At 37.6% G+C, this 22,800-nt stretch overlaps 2 protein-coding genes across 2 annotated transcripts; both read right to left on the reverse strand.

Moving 5' to 3' along the window:
- Positions 1 to 5,757: 5,757 nt before the first annotated feature.
- LOC135154605 (uncharacterized) lies at positions 5,758 to 6,441 on the reverse strand. The gene has a single exon (XM_064101348.1). It carries the CDS (start codon positions 6,439 to 6,441, stop codon positions 5,758 to 5,760), a length of 684 nt encoding a protein of 227 aa, XP_063957418.1.
- A 5,326-nt stretch (positions 6,442 to 11,767) lies between these two features.
- LOC129283555 (sterile alpha motif domain-containing protein 15-like) lies at positions 11,768 to 22,326 on the reverse strand. The gene is made up of 3 exons (XM_054919320.2): positions 22,167 to 22,326; positions 15,241 to 15,339; positions 11,768 to 14,810 (listed from the first exon to the last, which is right to left on the reverse strand). The coding sequence occupies exons 1-3, from the start codon at positions 22,254 to 22,256 to the stop codon at positions 14,586 to 14,588; spliced, it is 414 nt and encodes a 137-aa protein (XP_054775295.2). The 5' UTR covers positions 22,257 to 22,326; the 3' UTR covers positions 11,768 to 14,585.
- Between the last annotated feature and the right edge of the window lie 474 nt (positions 22,327 to 22,800).

Raw genomic sequence — 22,800 nt, forward strand, 5'->3', positions numbered from 1 at the left:
GCCAGAAGCGTGGGAAATTGCCAGAAAATTCAAGAAAAGAACCGGTGAGTACCGATTTAACAGTACTAATTTATTAAGTAACATTTATTGAATCATTACAAGATTTATTTTTTAGTAAAACAAAGCTTAGTTCTAAGCTAGGGCGGCCCAAATGCGCGTGAGTGGAGTCCCAGTTTATTAGCACGGGTAAGTATTGGGGTGTCGCCTAGAGAGTGGGCCTGCCCTAAGTGAAACTTTAAAAAGTTTAACGTTATATTAATAACATACACAACAAACTGACAAGTGACATGCCAAATTCAAAATAAAAAAATATTCTAATACCCACACTGCAGACAGTGCACCTGACCACTCATTCAATGAACAAGGTTATGATATATATATGCACCCGAGTCCTGACCTGTGTCTGTGAAGGAGTGATTGCTGGTAGTGGTAGTAGTACCGGTACACAAATTAATACAGATGGGACTGAAGACAACCTCTAAATTCAACAAAAAGACGTTAAATGTCAAATTACACCAGTTTACCTTTATAGAAGGTGAGACATAATTTGTACAAATCGTCGAGTGCAAATCCACTCTTCCTCACGATATCAGGAATATTTTCATGATTTAAAGACTGCGAATCGTTGTCAATTAGCGGCGTTTGGCCATCGGGAGAAGTGCGAGTGTCAGACATGTTGGTCACCGCCACGTAGTACGTCAACCCTATTCCCCCCCCCCCCCGGTCCCCGGCCCCTGCCCACCCGTTGATCTCTGCCCCTGTCCGGACCCTACCGCACTTATCTATAAAAAAAAGTATTGAATTTTAAAGTTTACAGTTAGGCATATATAGATCTATGTGCACATCATCATCTAGACCAAAAGCTCCGGTCTCTGTTATGTTGGTTGTTCAGCTGAACTCCGTTGGCTTGTGTACGAGGAGAAATTAAAAAAATTAAAAAATAAAAAAACTCCTCGAAACAGACGGCTGCCAGCTGTCTAATCATCATCATGAATATTCATAAAATGGGTTGATGATGCACAGTGACGGATCCAGGGGGGGGGGGGGGAACTGGCCCGTGCCCCCCCCCCCTTGAAAGGCACAATTTGTGATGTAAAAATGCCGTTAAAGCAGAAATGTGCCCCCCCCCCCTTTAAAACTGAAGACCCTTTTTTTTTCTTTTTGCTTGTTAATTTTTTTCGTGGACGAGATCCCCTTATAATTTTTGGTTAAAACAATTTTTCTTTTCGATTTTTTTTTGCATGTCAAATTTTTCCTCGGGAAAATGTGCCCCCCCCCCCCATTCGAAAAATCCTGGATCCGCCCTTGATGATGCAGGTCCCCACTTTCCTTTTTTCTAATTAAGTCATGTATTCATAATTATTCATTTCCCGGGATTATTTCATATTTTCATACATGCGTGTATTATTAATATGTCTAACTTATGAGTTGCAGCAATCAATATCTGATGCATTAAATCAGTTGTCAATCCAATATTTTTAATGCTTGGAGGAAAAAAATGAATAAACCATGGAACCTACATGAATATTATATATAATTTAATCTTAAAACAACAAGTGGGGATAATAACATCATCAATATGCTCATTGAATATTTATGAAGGTTTAGGAAATTGGCAAAGCCGATCTCCTAATATTTATATAAAAGTTAGGTCCTACCTTAATTCTTGCTCGCCAGAAGATAGAATGGGATCCAGCCGCTCAGAATCTCAGATAAATTGCACAAATCCGTGAATAGAAATATATACACTTCACAATTTCAAATAGATTAGAAAAAAGGGATAGATGTCACAAAATGTCTCGCGAAGTAATGAGCTCATTAAATATGCAGAGAATATAGACTTCGAAGGAGTGGAAGTGACGGTAAGGAATAAGATTGGAAAATGTAGAGAAATAATTAAGTATAAGTTGATCCTCCACAAGATTTGATTCAATCCTCACTAGCAGCTGGATGAGATGGTCAGCATGAGTGGACAGGACGAAGGCAGAGAGTAGAGTGATGATGTGGTAGAGAAGACAAGTTGTTTTTACCAACATCAGAAAAGGTGAGACAAAGAAATAAGCGCCAAAAAGGGTGGCAAAACGCAGTTGAAAAGAACAAAGAAGAGAGAGGTAGACTGTGAGAAAAGCAAACATGGAAGCATCTCTGTAGTGATGTTATATACCTGCAAGTTCATTGCAATAAACAAGGGACAATGAAAGGATGTTTGCTCCAAGTCTAAGAACAAAAGAAAGGTTGTTTCTCAATATAAGAATGTGTTTGCCAAGTAGATTTGGACAGAAAATGAGTTGGCTTGCTCTGTGAATGTACAGTATTGTAGTACATACACATGGCGTGAACAAGTGAGAATATATGAAATTGGAAATAAAAGAAAGAATTTATATACATATACAGAATGTTGAAATATAAATGAAAATATATACAAGGAAAGAATATATAGATGTAGATATATAAAAAGATATAGTCAAGTCACTACAGTAGCTCCCCCCTAGATTTGTACCGAATAGAAATGTAGTAACAAATCGACAAGGGAAAGTAAAAGGGAACTTGGCTATATAAAACAAGAGAATAAAAGGAGTGGAAACACTAGTGAATTTTGAGACATGTTTCAACCGTCTCCGAAAAATTGAATGAACTTGGCAGGAAACCTGACATGGCGACCAGAACGGGTCTTACGAATTTCGGGAGGCATATGCTTGTCATCAGGATCCCCTGCCAAGTCCGTGGAGTTGGATTGTTGATGAACTTGGTCAGGTGGATCTTGATAATGAAATGGAGTGATAGCCTCCTGCTCGATGAAAGCCGGTTTCAGTCTGTCGACACTGACATTTTCATGTTTACCATTATAATCAATGGTAAAATACTTGTCAGTGCGACGGATGACTCGGAAGGGTCCTCTGTATGGAGGCTGCAGTGGCTTTTTAACAGCATCATCTCTTAGAAAGATGTGAGATGAAGAATGCAGTTCAGGATGTACCTGCGTTCGAGTGTGCTGTTCTCGAGTAGGAGTGGGATGTAATTCCCGCATCATTCTCTTTAGTCTGTGGGCATAGTTAGATGGGTCATCGGCAGAATCAATTTGTGAAGGAGCTACAAATTGTGCAGGTAGAGTGACTGTTGTCCCAAACACAAGTTCTGCTGCAGAGCATCCAATGTCCGCCTTGATTGCTGTGCGTATACCCAGCAAGACTAAAGGGAGTGACTCGGTCCAACGGACCTTGTTATGAGCTTTGAGAGAAGCTTTAAGTTGGCGGTGAAAACGCTCCACTAAACCATTTGCGGCAGGATGGTATGCTGTTGTGCGGATGCGTTTAGTGCCAAGGAGGTTGGTGAGTGAAAGGAAAAGTGCTGACTCAAATTGCCTACCTCTGTCTGTTGTGATGGTAGTAGGTGCGCCAAACACTGCTACCCATCTGGCCACAAATGCTCGCGCTACCGTCTTCGCAGTGATGTCTGGGATAGGGATAGCTTCTGGCCATCTGGTGTAGCGATCAACACAAGTAAGAAGGTAATTGTTACCCTCTGATGAAGGAAGCGGGCCTACGAGGTCAATGTGCACATGAGAGAAGCGTGCATCAGGTGAAGTGAAAGTACCAAGTGGTGCTTTGGTGTGCCGATGTACTTTACACTTTTGACATTCGAGGCATGTTTTGGCCCATTTTCTGACATCAGCGTTGATGCTAGGCCAAACAAAGCGCTCTGTAATGAGCTTTTGAGTAGCTCTGATTCCTGGATGAGAAAGTCCATGAAGGGAATCAAAAATAGCTCTTCTATGTTTGACTGGTACCAAAGGCCTGGCAGTACCAGTTGATATATCGCACAAAATGGTAGTGGTAGAACCTGGGAGAGCAATTGACTTGAGTTGAAGTGAGGAGTCTTTCACCTCAGTTTCATCTTCCTGATCTTTTGCGATGGCCGCAAAGTCTATGATTGAGGAAGAATCAACTCTGTCAATATACAGACGAGAGAGGGCGTCTGCTGCTGTGTTCTCCTTACCTGAAATGTGCTGTATATCAGAAGTGAACTGAGAAATGAAATCGAGTTGTCGGATTTCACGTGGCGAATGCCTATCCGGTTTCGATTTGAGTGCATGGGTAAGAGGTTTGTGGTCAGTGTAGATAGTAAATGACCTACCTTCAAGAAGATGGCGAAAGTGCTTGATACCCAGATATGCTGCAAGCAACTCCCTACCAAAAGTGCTGTATTTGGTTTCAGCGGGTTGTAACCTCTTAGAGAAGAAAGCCAGAGGCTGCCAAACTCCATCTACTCGTTGTTGGATAGCTCCCCCAACTCCTACGTCAGAAGCGTCGACTAGTAGGCACAAGGGAACATCAGTGCGAGGGTGCACAAGAACAGTAGAGTTAGCCAATTGATCTTTAGCATGATTGAAAGCAAGAAGCTCTTTCTCTCCAAGATCAATTGGCATGTTCTTTTTTGTTCTGTTTTTCAACAGATCAGTCAGTGGTTGCAGCACCTCTGCACAACGAGGAATGAATCGCCTGTAGAAGTTTATCAATCCCAGGAATTCTCGAAGTTTGGTGAGCGACGTAGGGGCAGGAAAATCACGGATGATTTTCACTTTGTCGCTAAGAGGGCGGATTCCGGTGTTGTCCACCGTATGTCCGAGGAAAGATAGCGATGAAGCACCAAACTGACATTTCGAGGGATTGACAATGATGCCATACTCCTGCAGGCGATCGAATAGCAGACAGAGGTGTGTCTCATGTTCATTCTTAGAGGAACTGGCTACCAGTATAACATCCAGATAAACATAGACAAATGGGAGGCCGCGAATGACGGTGTCCATCAATCGCTGGAATGTTTGTGCTGCATTCCTAAGGCCGAATGGCATTCGAACGAATTCGAATAAGCCGAATGGAGTGGTAACGGCAGTCTTGTGAATGTCGCTAGGCTCGACTGGGATCTGATGATATGCCCTAACGAGATCAATTTTGGAAAAAATTGTCTTACCTGCAAGAGTTGAAGAGAAATCTTGCAAGTGTGGGATAGGGTATCGATCCGGGACCGTGCGAGCGTTGAGCAAGCGATAATCACCACAAGGCCGCCAGTCCCCTGGCGTCTTCTTGGGAACCATGTGCAATGGACTTGACCAGTTGCTCTCAGATTGTCGGATAATGCCAAGTTCAAGCATGTGCTCAAACTCTGCCTGGGCAATTCTCTGACGATCTGGAGCAAGTCGACGAGGGCGCGCTGCCGCGGGCGGGCCTCGAGTTGGGATGTGATGCGTGGTAGTATGTTTCACTTCTGAGTGCTTGTAAACCGGTCGTGTGATATCCGGATACTGACGGAGAATGGAGTGAAATTGCTCCGATGTGTCATGTTGAACATACATCGGGCTAATAGTACCAGTATATGAACCACATCCCTGGACTGTAAGAGTGGTTTTGGTGTCTATCAATCGGCGGTGTTTGATATCCACCAACAGTCCAAATTGGTCAAGAAAATCGGCACCCAAAATCGGCGTAGGTATGTCTGTCACAACAAATATCCAGCGGAAAACACGCCGTAAACCGAGATCAAGTGTGAAAGACTTTTGTCCGAAAGTCTTGATTGGCGATCGATTTACAGCCTGTAGTTGAATATTTGTTGCGTCAACCCTAGCCGGTTTCCCCAATTTTGAATGAGGGAAAATGCTCACCTCAGCACCTGTGTCGACGAGAAAGCGTGTACCAGTGTACTTGTCGTTGACAAAGAAAAGGCGACTGGGTTGGGTGCTGCCAAGGGGGTTAGTCGCCGCTATTCCTTGGCGGGGTCGTTTCCCTGGGCTTGTCTTGCTGAGAAAGAGCAAGGACTAATGCACTTTTGAGCACTGCTCCCATATTTCCAGTGATACCAGCACTGGGCACCTGCATGCTGTTCACTGCGATGCGGGCTGCGCGAAACTGATTGTGGGCGCTTAATCGAGTCCTTCGACTTGCGCTGTCGACTGCGACCTCTCTCGCGGTTATCCAGCATGGAGCAGGTTAATGCTCGAACTTGCATTGTGAGCTGGTCCACCTGTGCAGAGAGCTGGTCGACTTTAGTTTCGTGCGTGGGGAGTGGAGGGGGTTGTGATGGCGCCAACTTAGATTGAATGTTGGATATAGTTGGGCCGGCAACTTCAACAATTTTGTCCGCAAGCGCCGCTAAGTCCACCAAACTCACCCCGTCGCTTGATGCGGCTAGGATGACCTGCACGTTGGTGGGCAAGCGTTGCAAAAATAATTGCCGAAAAATTGAATCCTCCATTGTGCTCGTCCCCATCAATTGCTGCATCCGCCGGAGGAGTTGCGACGGCGACTTGTCTCCGAGCTCCTCTCCCGACAGCAGCCGATTGAGGCGCGTCTGCTCGGAGACGGTCGTTCGCTTGACAAGTGCAGCTTTTAATTTTTGATAGGGGTTGTCACCCGGGATAGCAGTAATGATATCCCTCACCTCCATAGCTACCTCTTGTTGTAGTGAGGCAACTACATAATTGAATTTAGTGATTTCGGCGGTAATACCCTTTGTGTGAAATTGGGCCTCCACCTGAACGAACCAAATTTCTGGGTCATTTGCCCAGAATGGTGGGAGCTTAATGCTCACCGGAGCAATAGAGGGTGAGAGTAAGATTAGATTCAGGAGTAGAGGGAACATTAGGAGTAGTCATGTTGTAGAGTAAAGAAAAAAAAATTGAGAAGTAGAAAGGAAACAAAAATAGTGAAGTGAGAAGCAAGAATAGCGAAGTGAGAGAAATGAATAAAGGGCGATAAAAGAAAATTAAGGATTCAGGATCACGTCGGGGTCACCAGTTTAGGAAATTGGCAAAGCCGATCTCCTAATATTTATATAAAAGTTAGGTCCTACCTTAATTCTTGCTCGCCAGAAGATAGAATGGGATCCAGCCGCTCAGAATCTCAGATAAATTGCACAAATCCGTGAATAGAAATATATACACTTCACAATTTCAAATAGATTAGAAAAAAGGGATAGATGTCACAAAATGTCTCGCGAAGTAATGAGCTCATTAAATATGCAGAGAATATAGACTTCGAAGGAGTGGAAGTGACGGTAAGGAATAAGATTGGAAAATGTAGAGAAATAATTAAGTATAAGTTGATCCTCCACAAGATTTGATTCAATCCTCACTAGCAGCTGGATGAGATGGTCAGCATGAGTGGACAGGACGAAGGCAGAGAGTAGAGTGATGATGTGGTAGAGAAGACAAGTTGTTTTTACCAACATCAGAAAAGGTGAGACAAAGAAATAAGCGCCAAAAAGGGTGGCAAAACGCAGTTGAAAAGAACAAAGAAGAGAGAGGTAGACTGTGAGAAAAGCAAACATGGAAGCATCTCTGTAGTGATGTTATATACCTGCAAGTTCATTGCAATAAACAAGGGACAATGAAAGGATGTTTGCTCCAAGTCTAAGAACAAAAGAAAGGTTGTTTCTCAATATAAGAATGTGTTTGCCAAGTAGATTTGGACAGAAAATGAGTTGGCTTGCTCTGTGAATGTACAGTATTGTAGTACATACACATGGCGTGAACAAGTGAGAATATATGAAATTGGAAATAAAAGAAAGAATTTATATACATATACAGAATGTTGAAATATAAATGAAAATATATACAAGGAAAGAATATATAGATGTAGATATATAAAAAGATATAGTCAAGTCACTACAAAGGCATTCATTAACAGAGAAATGTTTCACCTAAATAAGGCAAATCTTTAAAATGTCATATTCCTTGTCCCATTTTGATAAAATTTGCAGTGTTTTGTTTGTCTGACTTTTCTCTGTCTGTTCTAACCATATTATTTTCAGCTATGGCGAAGTACCCCTTTAATTCATCTTGATTCGTTAATATTTTTCCCTTACCAAATTTGATTTTGTTTGGATGAATTAAAATGGGAGGAACTAAAAATCACTGAATAAAAAAAGTCGATTAATCAAATTAATTTTTGCAATTTATATGGTTACATACATGGAAGGTCGTGATTTATTTCTGTTAAATTCACATTTATTGGAAAGAAGATGTGTTTGCATATCGATCGGAAGGAGACTCACCCGAGGGAGACAGAGGGGCAATAATTGATCTGAATAAACATACACCCAGCGGAACTGCCCCCCCCCCCACTCAGTGTTATTTAGGGTACGCCTATGCTTGTTTCCTCTCTTTGAAAGCACCTCCCTATCTCATGTCTGCCAAAATTTCTGAACCCCCCCCCCTTTCGCAGGCTTTTCCAGCCTTGGAGACCCCCTATATAAATCCGGAACACTGCTCAATGCACACCCCTATCTCAGGTGAACTCTCATTTCAACCCCCTATCACAGCCTCAGGACAGACAACCTCCCCCCCCCCCCTTCATCTCAGGTAAGCTGTCGTCACAATAGAGGTTCCCTGATGTCATGATGGAGGACAAAACAATAGCAAAACCATGAAAACAATTAATTTTCATAGTATGATGCACAGTGGGGGGGGGGGGGGGCTGACCATGCAAATAAATCACAATCATATGGTCATTTTTACGTTTTTGTACACGGTTTTGTAAAAAAGTGGGGGGCGTCAGCCCCCCCCCCCCCCGCTTCCACGGCCCCTGAATATGGCTGCTTGTGGGAACCCTCTATACATTAGGAAAGATTTTAAATTTCTCAGGAGTCCAAAGTGAGAGAGAGAGAGAAAAAAAAAACTTTTTAAAGATCAAGTCCACCCCAGAAAAATGTTGATTTGAATAAATGGAAAAAAATCAAACTAGCATAATACTGAAAATGTCATAAAAATCGGATGTAAAATAAGAAAGTAATGACATTTTAAAGTTTCACTTATTTTTCACAAAACAGTGATATTCACAACTCGGTGACATGCAAATATGACAGTCGATGATGTCCTTCACTCACTATTTCGGTTTGTTTTTATTGTTTGAATTAAACAATATTTCATTTATTACAGATTTGATAATAAACACCAACTTGACTGATCGAAACATATAATATTTAACAATGTTAATGCCACATTTTCAGGGAGGAATTAATCATTGTTTTACTTAACACTGAGGAGAAAATTCGAATATTTCATATTTCATATAATAAAATACAAAAGAAATAGTGAGTGGATGACGTCATCAGTCTCCTTATTTGCATACCGACCAAAATGTGCATATTACTATTTTGTGAAATTAGGTGAAATTTAAAAATGTCACGACTTTTTCTTATTTTACATCCGATTTTGATGAAATTTTCAGTAATATGTTTGTTGGATTTTTTCTCTTTTTATTCAAATCAACTTTTTGTTGGGGTATAGACTTGTCCTTTAAAGAAATCTCCGGGTGAAAAGTCAAATACACCCCCTTTTTTTACAATTCGCGGGCCGGACTTGTCCCGCGAAAAAGTACCCCTTTACCAAACATTTTGGGAACATGTATGCGGTCCCTCCGACCCCGTAGTGGGGGGGGGGGGGGGCGGGGGAACCGGCTCCTGAATCATAAACTAATTTGATAGCGAGAACTTTGTAGGTGCAGATGTAACAGATCTGTGCAACGGATCCGCCAAACGCTGAATCCCCGACTCCATCAACTGCAGTATTTGTTTTATTTCCAATTTCACATATAGTCATGTGTTTATAAAGATGATTGTCAAACAGTCATAGTGATGTAGGCAAATGGGCCCATTAATTATTGGAGGTACTACAATTAAGTGACTAGAGAAAAGAAAGCACGGACGAAAGTACCCCATTTAACGTTCGTGACGTTTCTTTAAAGTCTTTTTTTTTTTAGAGAGAGAGAGGGGGGGGGGGCGGCTGATGGACAAATATCTCATGTCGCGTTTTATTATTTTGTCCTTCACTATTATAATTATCTGTTAACATCTATGTAATAATCTCTTATCCGTAAACATCACATCCCCGGCACTTTCACTCCCCTCCCAATATTTATTTGTTCCTTCTTCTTTTTTTGCCACGTGGGGGTGTTCGAACCCCTTCGAACGGGGGTGAAAAGTTACTTAATTCTCAGAAACGGACTAGAAAAACTATCGATTAAAAAAGAAAGAATGAAAAAAATGAAAAAATGAAATAAAATAACTTTCACAAGAATTCTGCTAATTTATTTGGAATGGCATGCAGACCCGGGGGGGGGGGCACTTACATTGACGAGTGGATACCATGCGCGACCAAGAAAACACGTAAAAATGATGTCCTTTTCAAGATATGGCACGTTACGTACGTAACGTGATAAGGGTGTCAAAAACACAAAAATAATGTCTTTTTCAAGATATGGCACGTTACGTACGTAACGTGATAAGGGTGTCAAAAACACAAAAATAATGAAAAAAGGGTATCTATTTCGCTAGGAAAGCTACGTGTTCAGGGTCACATTTGCGGGGATGATAAAACAAAATTAAAATGTTGTATAAAGGATGTCCTTTTTGCCCTAACACTACGTGTTTAGAGTCCCGATTTGCGCGAGGTGAGGAAGATGGGACCTTACTAAACCAAATGGTGTGTAAATTAGGTAAAACCATAGGTCCATGGTAAAACCGACGACCGACGGACCCGTGACACAACAATAAAATATACTTGTTTAGGGGTTCATTTCAGGGAATACTTGCCAAGAGTGTAGTTTTGTTTCCAATACTTGTTAAGGGTAGGGTTTCAGACGCCAATACTTGTTAAGGGGTGCATTTTCAGAACATGGAAAATGCGTGTTTAGCTAGGTGCTTTTCGAGACCCCGTGGTCGCGCATGGTATCCACTCGGGTATCCACTCGCAGATGATGCAGTAACGTGTACTTGACTGCCGTGGAATGGTGGTACTGGGAATGATTGCTCACACAATATTTCCTCATTAAAACTAATACAAGCTTTGCACGACGGCACTGGGAAGGGCAGGGGTGCCTATTCACCTTTGTTTCTGTTTTCCCAAGAAGTGAAAACAAAGAAATCAGGAAAAATAGGAAGGTGGAGAGAAAGAAGGGAAAAAAGTATTAAAAAGAGATAAATTGATTGTATAACTTTATTACGTCTCGCCCCCATTTTTCAGATGATCCCGGTTGCATCCTGAATTGCCTTCGTTCAAGTTTGTGCCCTTGCATTAAAATAATGTGTTTAGAAAATCTAGTATAATTTTACAAGCTGGATTTAATTTTCAAAGATGGAAAGGGAATACGAATAGCAGTAGAAACAACATTCGTTATTAAGAGGGCGACAGAATGTGATGATCGGCTGTATCTTGTTGTCTGATGATTAGTGTGAATTTATTATTACATTATATGATGACTGAATAAATTGATCCTCGACTGCCAGATTCTGGCAAACGTTTGTCAGGGAAAGACTTGGACGGAAGGGGGAGCTTTGGGCATCTTGTGTTTTCCTACGTCTATCTAGAATTCTTCTCCAGAGCACTTCTGATTTTCCCAAAATGTACATTTGTGACATTTGTACAAACAGACTTGCTTTTGGTTTGAAATAAATTCATTGTATTTTTTTTTCAGACTAATAGCTTAATTTTATCCACCGAGAAAGCATCATTGTTTTATATACACAAGAATGATCATAATAATATGCAAGCATGGAGGTGTGGTTCTTCTTGACAGGATATTATTAAAACCTATGTATTGTTTTGAAAATTTTCACTTACTGTACATAGATAACTTCAGTTAATATTTAATTAAAAAAAATGTTCTTAAAAGTGATTAAAATATGCTCAGTACTTGCCCAGTGGAAAAAAAATCTTGAAACAGCCAGAAACTGGACATTAAGACTCACAATACATTAAACACTAAACAAGCTGTTCTTTTTTCCCTGTACATTTAATTTTTTTTTATAAAGACAAACTTTAAAACAAACAATTGCATAGATACCTTTACAAAAATTACAATATAGCATGGTTCAATTAAGTATAAAATCTACAGTAAATTACATAATTTGTGAGGCACATTATACGTATAATGTTAATATGAAAATTAAGTGACAAATAATACCAACAAAATTTCTGAAAAGAAAAGGAATACTCCAGATGAAATTCATAGTTTTTGTAATCCTCCTGGTAGGTACTGTACAAAGGCAAACTTATTATGTGACATATATTTCAAACATTCCATATGCAGCCCACTCATTTGCAACAATGCTTTACTCAAAATACTCCCAACACTAATTTTTTTCTAAATTTTCATCCCAATTCAAAGAGATTTTCACTCTTTGCTTGTTTAATTTGACTCTCTTTATTTAAAACTTGATTTCCAGATCTAATACAGGTGAGCTGAAAGTTTCAGGGGCTGCGGAAGTGGGGCTTAGCCCCCCCCCCCCACTTTTTTCCAAAACCATGTACAAAAACGTAAAAATGACCATATGATTGTGTGATTTTTTGCATGGTCAGCCCCCTACTTTGAAAACCGTTCCGCGGCCCCTGATTTTAAGCACTAAAATTTTGGAGAAATCATTTGCATAGCAATTAATCAAAGCTTTTTATATTTCATCAAATGCAAATAATTGCAGCTCTCTTATAAAAGGCACTAGAATCATAAATTCCTCATACATTTACAGACAGTTGTTAAACTTTTGTTACCTAACAAACAGTGCACATTAATAAAACATGTATGACACTTTGTTCAATCACAGTTGTTAAGGCTTGTGTAATACTGAATTAGTGAAAATGTGTAGATATTTTAGTATATAAACCTTTGTTGCAATGCTGCTTTGTTGTGTTCATTAAAACTTAATCTATGGCAAGCAACAGTTTCCAAGACACAAAAACCCATGTTTCAATGTGTGGGAACATTAGTCTTGATTCATACCTTTCAGAAACTGTAGAGTTTAATAATGATAACTAATAAGGATTGTCCCATTAATTATTAGAAAACTGGAATTTGTTCAATAATCTTTTTGTTTCTTGGAAAATTAATTGTGGTATTGACCATTAATGGTGTAAAGACTAAAGAGTGGCATAAAAATTATTGCATTGTGGGTAAGGAATCTTCAGGAGTGTGAGTGATCACAAATAAAAAGATCTGAAAAAAGCTGAAGTGTTGAAAAAGTCTGAAATAGAAAGAGCTCCCATACTTTTTGTACAGAGGAAAGCCAAAAATAAGCTGAAATTAAGCTGAAAATCAAAACTAAAAAATTTGAAATCAGATAAAAATCTGAACTCTCACACCCCTGAATCTTAGACAGGTTGAATAACTCATGTCTGGAGCTGATGCTATTCAATATCAGTGGTCATGGTATATTCCCTTTAAACACTGTCACCAAAAACTACATTATGTCATGATACACAAATCAAGCTCATGATAGCATAATTCATATGAACATAGGAAGATCAACAAGCAGGGTTGGGCTCAATTACTGTCTTCAATAACAATTATGTAATTGAAGAATTGTTCAATTACAATAACTTTTCCATTAAATTACGTTTTTTTCAATTACAATTACCAATTAGTTTTGTCAATTACAATTTCAATTACTTTCTATAAAAGTCATGAATGAAATCAATTTGTATTCTGGATCTGGATACATGTACAGTACTAGCACCACCTATATGTAAATTGCAGAGAAACTGACAAGATGAAGGTTTATGTTTAACAAACTAAATAAAGAGCATGGATTCTGGCTATTACACTCTTTGATACTGAAGCAGTTGACATGAAAAAGGTCATGAAATTAAATCAATGAAGTAAGTTTATTGTTTAGTAATTGAATGTAATTAAAAGTAATTGACGGTAACTGAAGTCAATTACATTTTTTCAATTACAATTACTTTCTCTTTCAAAATTTCAAATACAATTACAATTACTTGAAAAAATGAAATTAATTACATAATTGATCAATTACCATGTAATTGAGCCCAACCCTGTCAACAAGTGCTTAATTTTTTCTATGTGAGTCTGTGAAAATATATTAACATCGATCAAGAAGTAATTTTTCAAATAGACTTTTATCCAACAGGTTTTTTTTCCTTAATAATACATTTATAAACTTGGATAAGGCAGAATGAGCTGACAACACATCATAAATTCCCAATTCTTTCAAAAAAGAAGTCAGTGTGGTTTCAGTTTCATAAATGATCTGAGTTCAAATTTGAAAAAAAATAAACAAAAGAAAGAGTACTACTTAATAAAATATTGATACATGTAATACTGATAAAGAGGAAATTCCTAAAAATAGATTGAAAAATAGAGTAGAATCTTTCACACTTTTTCATCCACTCACATTTTCCCCATAATTATTTAAAATAATTAGATGATGAAGGTACATGTAATTGTCTTTATTTGGGGCAAACTCCTTGTACATTTGTTTATATTTGTTCAATCATCATGCACTGTCACACTTAATCAAAGCCTGATTTCCATTCAAACCAGACAAACACTTGTTGTTACCTACTTTATACATATATAAAACGAGTCTTGCCTCACATGGACTAAAGATTGGTGTAAAAATAAGCATCAAACATCTTGGTGACTTTCATTTCACATTCGTATTCAAAATTGTTTTCATTTTAAAATATCTTTTATCAATTTGTGCGGTAATAGTCATCTTAATCCTTGAATAAATTTACATGTGTTACATAGAGCTGGCCACGGTTCATTTTAATATTGTAGTTCACTATCAACCTGTTATCTCTTAACTTGGGCACTTTTGAGAGTTTTGAGCTCCTTTTCAATCTCGATTCTACGAAGTTCTTTCTGGTACTTTGAGAGTGTGAGACTGTCTGCCTTCATCCCAGAAATGCTCTTGCGTTCCAGGTACATGCCTTTCAGTTCTCTGTGAGGTAATGATATACTCCGATTCCAGTATGGGTCCTCTACGCCCAGCATGTCTCTAATATTCCTTGCAATGAACTACAGAGGGGGTAATAGAAGAAGAGAGAGACAAAGATAGAGAAAGTGAGAGAGAGGAAGAGATGAGGGGGATTTGAATCATTAATGATATTTAAAGATGAGCTTCCCAAGAAAATGTTGAAATAATTATTTAAAAAAAGAATAATTTACAATGGAAGAATCTTAAAAACATTTTTATTAGTGAAATAATTTTATAAATAGCATACATCTGGTAATAATTTTTTTGAAACTGATATAAAATTGTGAAAAGATGAGATTATTCACAAAATCTAAAAACTTACCGTATGCATTCTGTAATCATATCATCTTTTTGGCAATTTCTTTATTAAATTGTTGGTTGTACAATGTATGGTAAATAACTTTCCTCAGATCACCCTTCATTACTTGCAACGTCAATGTATACTGAATAGATCTGATCCCTGAAACTTACCTTTATATGATCAAAGTCAGTAATGCCAAGCCTTGGTAAAGTTGAGGCATCAACGATAATAAGCTTTCTACCAGTGATCAGATTAGTTGTGAAGCAGGCCTGTGATAATGAGGTGAACATAATCATAAAGATTCATGTCAGAGATCTTACTCATATTTGTGTCCATTGCATAGGTACAATGACAGGTAAATCATAATTCATCCATACTCCAAAAGTCTCCTAAGACCATGATTCATGATATTCTAGATAGATTCTACGTAGTCATAGTAGAATCTCCTAGTATCTATTTTATTGTGTTAATCCATAATAATTCATGTACAGTACTTGTTTAGTTATTTTTAATTGGTATGTAATTGATTACTTGATAATAATCAAGACGTCTTTTTATGTTTTCATGATTTTCACACACAAGTCACACAAATCATCAATACATACTTTTCTTTAAATGGTTGATTAATATAAAAAACACAAGACCAGACCAAGTGAATATTAATTATTTAATAACATTCCACGTTTTTTTATTGTTGAAATTCACTATTGCCAGGTCCTATTTCAAGATAAAGAATAACCATGAGACCTAGTATTGTTGTAGCAGCCACCCCCTACGGCTACACCTTCTCCACCAAGATAGGGTGATCATCTTAGGGACCTTGGGTGTGTTTCACAAACATTTAAGTATGACTTAAAGTCGCTCTTAAATACCGAGTTGCTCATGGTATGAAAGGCTTGACCACATTGGTCAGATTGTGTCATGAGGACAAGCATGATGGGGTGTCCAAACTTTGCAGACATTTAAAAAATATTCATTATGCTAAAATTAGTTTTAAAAATATTTACATTTTAATCAAAATCCAATTAAAAAAATAGAATTGACGGCAAGATTGTAAACTATAAAATTATTGACGAAATGTGAAGTAGGTCAAGGGGTTTTGCCGGTATCGCGATCTCAAAATTATTTTCCGATAGACGAGTGCGCTGGAAATCAGTTCTGAAAAAGTGTGACATAACTTCGTGGACCAAAGTTTTTGTGGAGATTTAAACAAAACTCAGGCTCAATAGGTGAGATATTTATATCAGATTGACGGCAAAATGCTTTAGAATCAGTCAGTACCACATTAAACTCACATTTTTTATATCTGCTTGCAAAATGATGATATAGTGATGCTTGTTGAGAATGTCAGATTTCTTCAGAACGGGCACTAACGGTGACAAATTTGCTGATCTTTTGTCAACGTTTTCATGATTACTGAACTCATCCCAAAGAAACTTACACCAAAGGGTAATTCTAGGACGCTTTTCACGTTGATGTCAGATTTTAAGGATATTGGCTAGTTTTTTAGATAATGACCGTCCGCGAAATTTGGACTCGCTGCCACACTACTGCGTATCTATCAATAAGATCGCGCAATGCATGTCATGTACATGTCGGCATTTAAGTGTGACTTGAGTCATACTGAAATCTTTGTGAAACACCCCCCTGGAAGACCCCAAAAGAACATAGATCTACCCAGAAGCTGTGTGTCCAGATGATCGATTTTAAACAGCCATTTGAAAAAGTTAACAAAGTTTCATCAATTTTAGTGCAAAGTGACTTGGGCAATATTAATTATAGAGAAAAAAACTGAAAAAAGTTACCACTAGAATCTAGATATTGAATTAGAATAATATTTTTTGTGCAATCTGTAGCACCCTTTTGGTGCTACATAATTTGTAATAGTAGTGAAAAGGATAAAACCCTTGTAATACCTACCCCCCCCCCCTTGTATGGATATTGAACATCCATAACTAGATGGTCAGAACAGAGAGTTTTATGACCTCTGTACAGACTGGGAGAGAGAGCGAAAGAGAGAGCCAGTGGTCAGTTCTGGGGAGTATGAGTCAGGGTCTGGTGGTCATTATTCTCAGAAATAATGACGTGAATGATATAGAAGTATTTTGAGGAAAAGTTGATGGACTCTTCCATCTTTGCTATCCTAAAGGGGAGAGCACTTATTGTTTACTGGTTTTTGTTTGTTAAAAGAGATGATTAAGGATCAACAAGTATTACAAGTTATAAATATACACACCCCTTCCCAAAAATAATGGTATTGTCGAAAATACCTTCATATAGAACTTCTGGAGGCATCCTCTTTACAACTTTTGAGATGGAGAGGAAGCATCCCCCATAAAGTTACTCTAATACTTGTAACTTTTCTTTTTCCTGATTCTCAGGTAAGATCCGAAGTCATCCTTCCATATTTCAGTTTATAAGATAATTTAAGAACTGATCTTATAGATTTATTTTTTAGTGTTAAGTTACTTTTCCAAAATTCTTTTTTTTACAAATTTTTTGTGTTATCAACCTTCGATGATTGAATAATATTTAAAGTTTAGTTTTAGTTACATATCTGATGATAGATATTATTCTATAATCTACTTCTTATTGAATGTTTCAATTTCTTATAATTGTTACTAACCAGTTTTGGTTATTGTTCATGGTGAAGCACTTGTTGTTTATGATTGTCTAGCAGCGTGCGAGTTTTATAGTTGAGCAGTTTGAACTTTGCGAATTATAAAATTTAAACAAGTCGCGAATCCAAAACAGCTGAACAGTATTATTCTGGTCAAGCGGATAGGCCGAGTTCCCTATCTTGCCGCGTTAATACTGTGCGGACTCTAATGTATCTAATTAAAGATTTTCCTGAATATCATTGTGCTAAATCATTCTATTTTATTATTAATTTGATGTATTATTATAAAATGATTTACTAATCCTAGTAATAAAAGTATTGAGATAAAGTTTGATATTTGATATTCGAAATAATTAATCACATTTTGATTAAACTCATACACAACATTTGAGATGGAGAGGAAACATCCCCCATAAATTTACTCCCATGTAACTTCTCCTATTCCTGATTCTCAGGTCACTGGTCATCTGACCATGAATGGCATCCACATTTTATTTATTTCTGCACTGAGACCATCAATGTCTTAAATTATGTTAGTCTTGTTAACAGTAGTTGTTCAACAACTATTTGAAAGAAATGTCCAGTTACATGTAATTTAGTTTTATTAAGTATCATTTGAACTATATGTTCATACTCTTTCAAACAAGTATGTAACCAGAAGTTACATCATCATTCTTATTGTTGTAAATATCATGTATATTATATTCATTTATTAGATTAGAATTAAAGGAATATATATCCTTTATATAATGAGTATGTTAGTTTATCTTATTGGGTTTTATAATTTACATTAGTTTGATGGTGTTTGATTCTGTGATGTGTGATTATTACATAATAAAATAATTACAAGTATTTATTTAATTTCTACCTCTGTAGACGGACAGGGTGGGGATTCTTTGTTTCAAATCCTTCCGCTACACTGTTGTTGTTATTGTCAAGTAAAAGATCCTCCCCCACCCAAAACGGTCCCGTGCTACAAATCCAAAGACAAAAAAGATTTCAAAATTAAATTAAAAGTGTCCGGACACTGGATCCCCCCCCCCCTAGCCTCCTACCTAGAGAGTAAAAATCATTTACTAACGTATGCTTACTCTCCACGGAGCCAGGGATTCTATTTAGTATTGCATTCATCTACACATACCGCAAAAAACCCTCAAACTTTCGCCCCCGAGACTTCTACTTTCCTTCTAAAAGATCTAGCCCTAAATCATGTAAATGGGATACAACTTCATTTCCGACATTTCTACGCTATCGATTTCATTTTTAAACAAGAATTCATTAAAAAAATGAGAAAAATATTATGAAAAGACGGGGAAGACTTGCCCGAATACTTACACCGCTACCTTGTTTCGCATTGTTGATCGCTAACATTACGGACACCGCGTCCGTATAACGTTAGCGATCAACAATGAGAAACAAGTATTACCGACCGACCTTGTATTACCGAACACGCGCATCGTAGCGTCAGAAAATAATTTCATACGCTCAAAACTTTGCAACATTCTTCCATTTGAAGGGAACTTGAATAGAAAGATGATGAAAAATGGTCAAAAGCACATTTTCAAAGTATTAATATTCTAAAAATAATAAAATATGGTAAAAATAGCTCATCAGTAATTTTGTTGTTTTCTCAACATTTCCCATAAAAAAACACACGTTCGGTAATACGATACCTTTTTCAAGTGACCAAAATATTACATGCGAAGAGGGGTCCGATTGGATGCTAATATCGTAAAAAGGAAAAACGATTTCGGCAAAAGTTTTACATATTTATATTTTGTAGGTAGGATGGGGGGTTGGGTGTCCAGACACGTAACAGAAATGAAGCCTTGTTTTTATCTCAGGAATAAACCAAAAATATAGGTTGAATAGTTTTTTTTTTCACCATCAATATTTGTTCTTTATAATATTTTCTTATATTCTGTGCTAAAAAGAATTAAAGACATTGCTTGTAAACTTTTCAAAATTGAGAGTAAAAGTCATGTGTCCGGACACCCAACCCATCCGGACACACAACCACTGGGTATATTAATGGTAATTGTGTTTTAGACTAAAGACAAAGTACCGTACCGGTATGGTGAAAGTTTGGTGAATTTTATGAGAATAATCAATAATGTGTTTGATAAGATTGAATTCATGAAAAGTTATCAAACGATAATACGATTTATAATACGATCCACACTACCATAAATGATTTTTACTCTCTAACTGGAATAGGACTAGTCTAGGAGAAGCCTCCTGGGGCCTGTTGCATGAAAGGGTCTTTCGTAGAACCATTCTACGTAAGAACGAGATATCGCTCAACTGTTTCACAAAGCCGATTTGGGCGATACGAAGAATGGTCCTTGGAAAGACACCTCCAGACATGTCCTACGTAGGCATGATCTTCTTTGCACACCGCCCGCCACCGTCGGCATTGAGAGAAAATGCGTTTACGGCAAGCCACACTGACATATCACCTTTAAACATTTTTTGGGGGTTGCACACTGATGCATTTTATCTGGGATGGCGCCAAGTTATTTTTTATATGGGGGATTGTTGTCATCAATTTCAGGTCGTCTTTTTGCACGGCAAGACGACCAAAAACATGTCATTTTGACTTCTCCGGGCATTATGTCCGGGGGTAATGCAGGCTAGGCCCAAATATTTTTTTTAATATGTTTTCTTTTATTCTCCGTCCTATCCCCACACCATTTCCATTAATTTTTATTTGAAATATCGAAATGGGCTGCACTCTCTCTCTGACCCCTCATGCTTTCTCATAGATAATTAAACAACATGAAAACAAATTTCTTTAAAAGAAATGATGTAAGGTAAAAAACGTGTTTATAACCTTCAGCTAAAACAAAACACGATACAAAACTAAAATGTTAAACATGGTAAATCATTCATTTATTTTTATTTCATTTTCATTATAGGCCTAATTATTTTTTGCTGAGATTAATTTTAATCAATGAAAATTAATTGTCAGATTTGGGCTAACTAATTGAGATGTAAAACAGTGAAACAAAACAAAAAAGAGTCTGCATTAATTAACAAAATAGCTAATTGAATTTAAGATACAGATTTGGCCTATAGCTTACGAATCCGTCACAATTATTACAAATGAACATAATTCATAAGCTAGTTCATTAAAGAAAAGATTATGGAAAGTCCATACGGAGAGGCGCATTTTAAATCGTAGTGTAGGCCCCTTTCGGCCCCTATGTAATGTTATAAAGCAATAATGTAGTCTCTACTCCTCAACTTTGAAATGTTGAACATATATATTTTTTATATTCTTAAACTATATTCTTATATAAGCTTCCATAAATTAAGTGATCAACTTTAAAGATGACCAACGTTTATGATCATTGTAATATTTAGCATTATTTCTGTAAATAGTATTTTTTCCATTGCGGATTGCACACCTTTTTCTATGTTTTAATTGTTATTTCAAAGCACTACTTTATCCACTTGGACACGTTTGCAGCAATTTTCATATTTTCCTTGTCTTCGGTTACTCATCATGCAACTGAGGTATGTTTATACTCTAAATACTCACATTTGTATTTCTTGCGTTATATCTGACAAATAAAATAAATAAATTAGATTTTTCACAGGCAGCCTCTCATATTTTCCATTTTAGTCTCATACAATCAGACACTGTTGATTTTGTTTACTCCATTCAAACCCTATTTTTACCTCAACAGATGACATATTAACGCATAAGTTGCAAAATCATCATTAGGCCTATATATATACCGTATAGGCCTATGTATAAAAAATCAGTATATTGAACTAATAAAAAGTCGAAATTACTTAGTTAAATCAATTTTTAAGTCGGACAAGGGTCTCTTTCGTTGAAATATCAATGAAAGGTGTCTCTAAAACAAGTAAAAGGACACCGTGTTCTAATAAGGGAAATAATGAAAATTTAGATTTTATCCAGTTATGTTTGTGAATCTTGAAAGTTTTTTCTCTTTTTACCTCATAAAGTACGCTCCATACATCAATTCTACAATCAGTAATAAATAAAACATTATTTGATCCCCTTTTATTGAAATAGGGCCTAGGCCTATATGATTTTATGAAAAGTCGTCATTCCGAAATAAAAGGTTCAGGTGACGATAAAGACTAAATATTTTCCCGATACTATCGATATCAAACGATGTCGCGGACTTGAAAGACAAAATTGCCTTCGTGAAACGGAAAGCGCTGATTTGTCGCCAATCTTCCTATCTCGGAAGAATGGTCCTAGGACGTTCCTACGTATCGCTCATCTCGTCATGCAACAGGCCCCCGGCTACTTCAACTTCGGTCTTCGTCTCAAACGGTCACTACCCTTCACCGCTGCCTAAACTCTCCCGTACCATCGCACGCGCGCCACGCACAGCCCAGTGACATCTCGGACTCAGTTCCCAACCAAAGTTAGGATCATTGATTACACCTTGTACCCCTTGTATTAAAAAAAATATATATATTAATTCGACTTACTTTATATTGTGGGAACCCAAGTTCAGCAATCCAATCTGCTACTTGGTCACATGTCCAGTACAAACAAATCGGATCGCCAGGCCCCGCCATAGTGTTCGGTGTACCTGTGCTCTCTGTTGCTATGCAATTGCAAGGGGAATTCCGGAAGTGGATCGAGAGCGGGGGGGGGGGGGGGGGGGGCAGTGATTGGAATTCCGCCCACCGAATGAGCCGTACTTTATATGGGCACTTTTAAAGTGTAATAAAAACGGGACTTTCTAAACACCTTTTTGATTCATTAACAGGATAAAATTAAAAAAAAATGAAATTCCGACCTAAAAAGTTTTTAAAATGAAGAGCAAGATAACGTATCTCAGTAAACATTGCGAGAGAGAATACCCAGACAAATATTTTTTAATTCACCTTTTGTAATCATGAAACAGATGGTTATCTGCAATATAGCTGGAACAAATAAATGATAACTTGAAACCGATTTTGAGTCCCAAGTTCTTGCGCAGATCAACGAGTTCAACTGGCACTTGAGGATGGGCCTGTAGGGCTGTATAGGCCTAACAGTGGGTGGGTCATGCAGTGGTGGATCCAGGATATCGCTCATGGGGGCATTTTACAGAGTTTGGGAGAGTGGTGATTTTTT

The sequence above is a fragment of the Lytechinus pictus genome, chromosome 7 (genome assembly GCF_037042905.1).
Source record: "Lytechinus pictus isolate F3 Inbred chromosome 7, Lp3.0, whole genome shotgun sequence".
Taxonomy (NCBI): domain Eukaryota; kingdom Metazoa; phylum Echinodermata; class Echinoidea; order Temnopleuroida; family Toxopneustidae; genus Lytechinus; species Lytechinus pictus.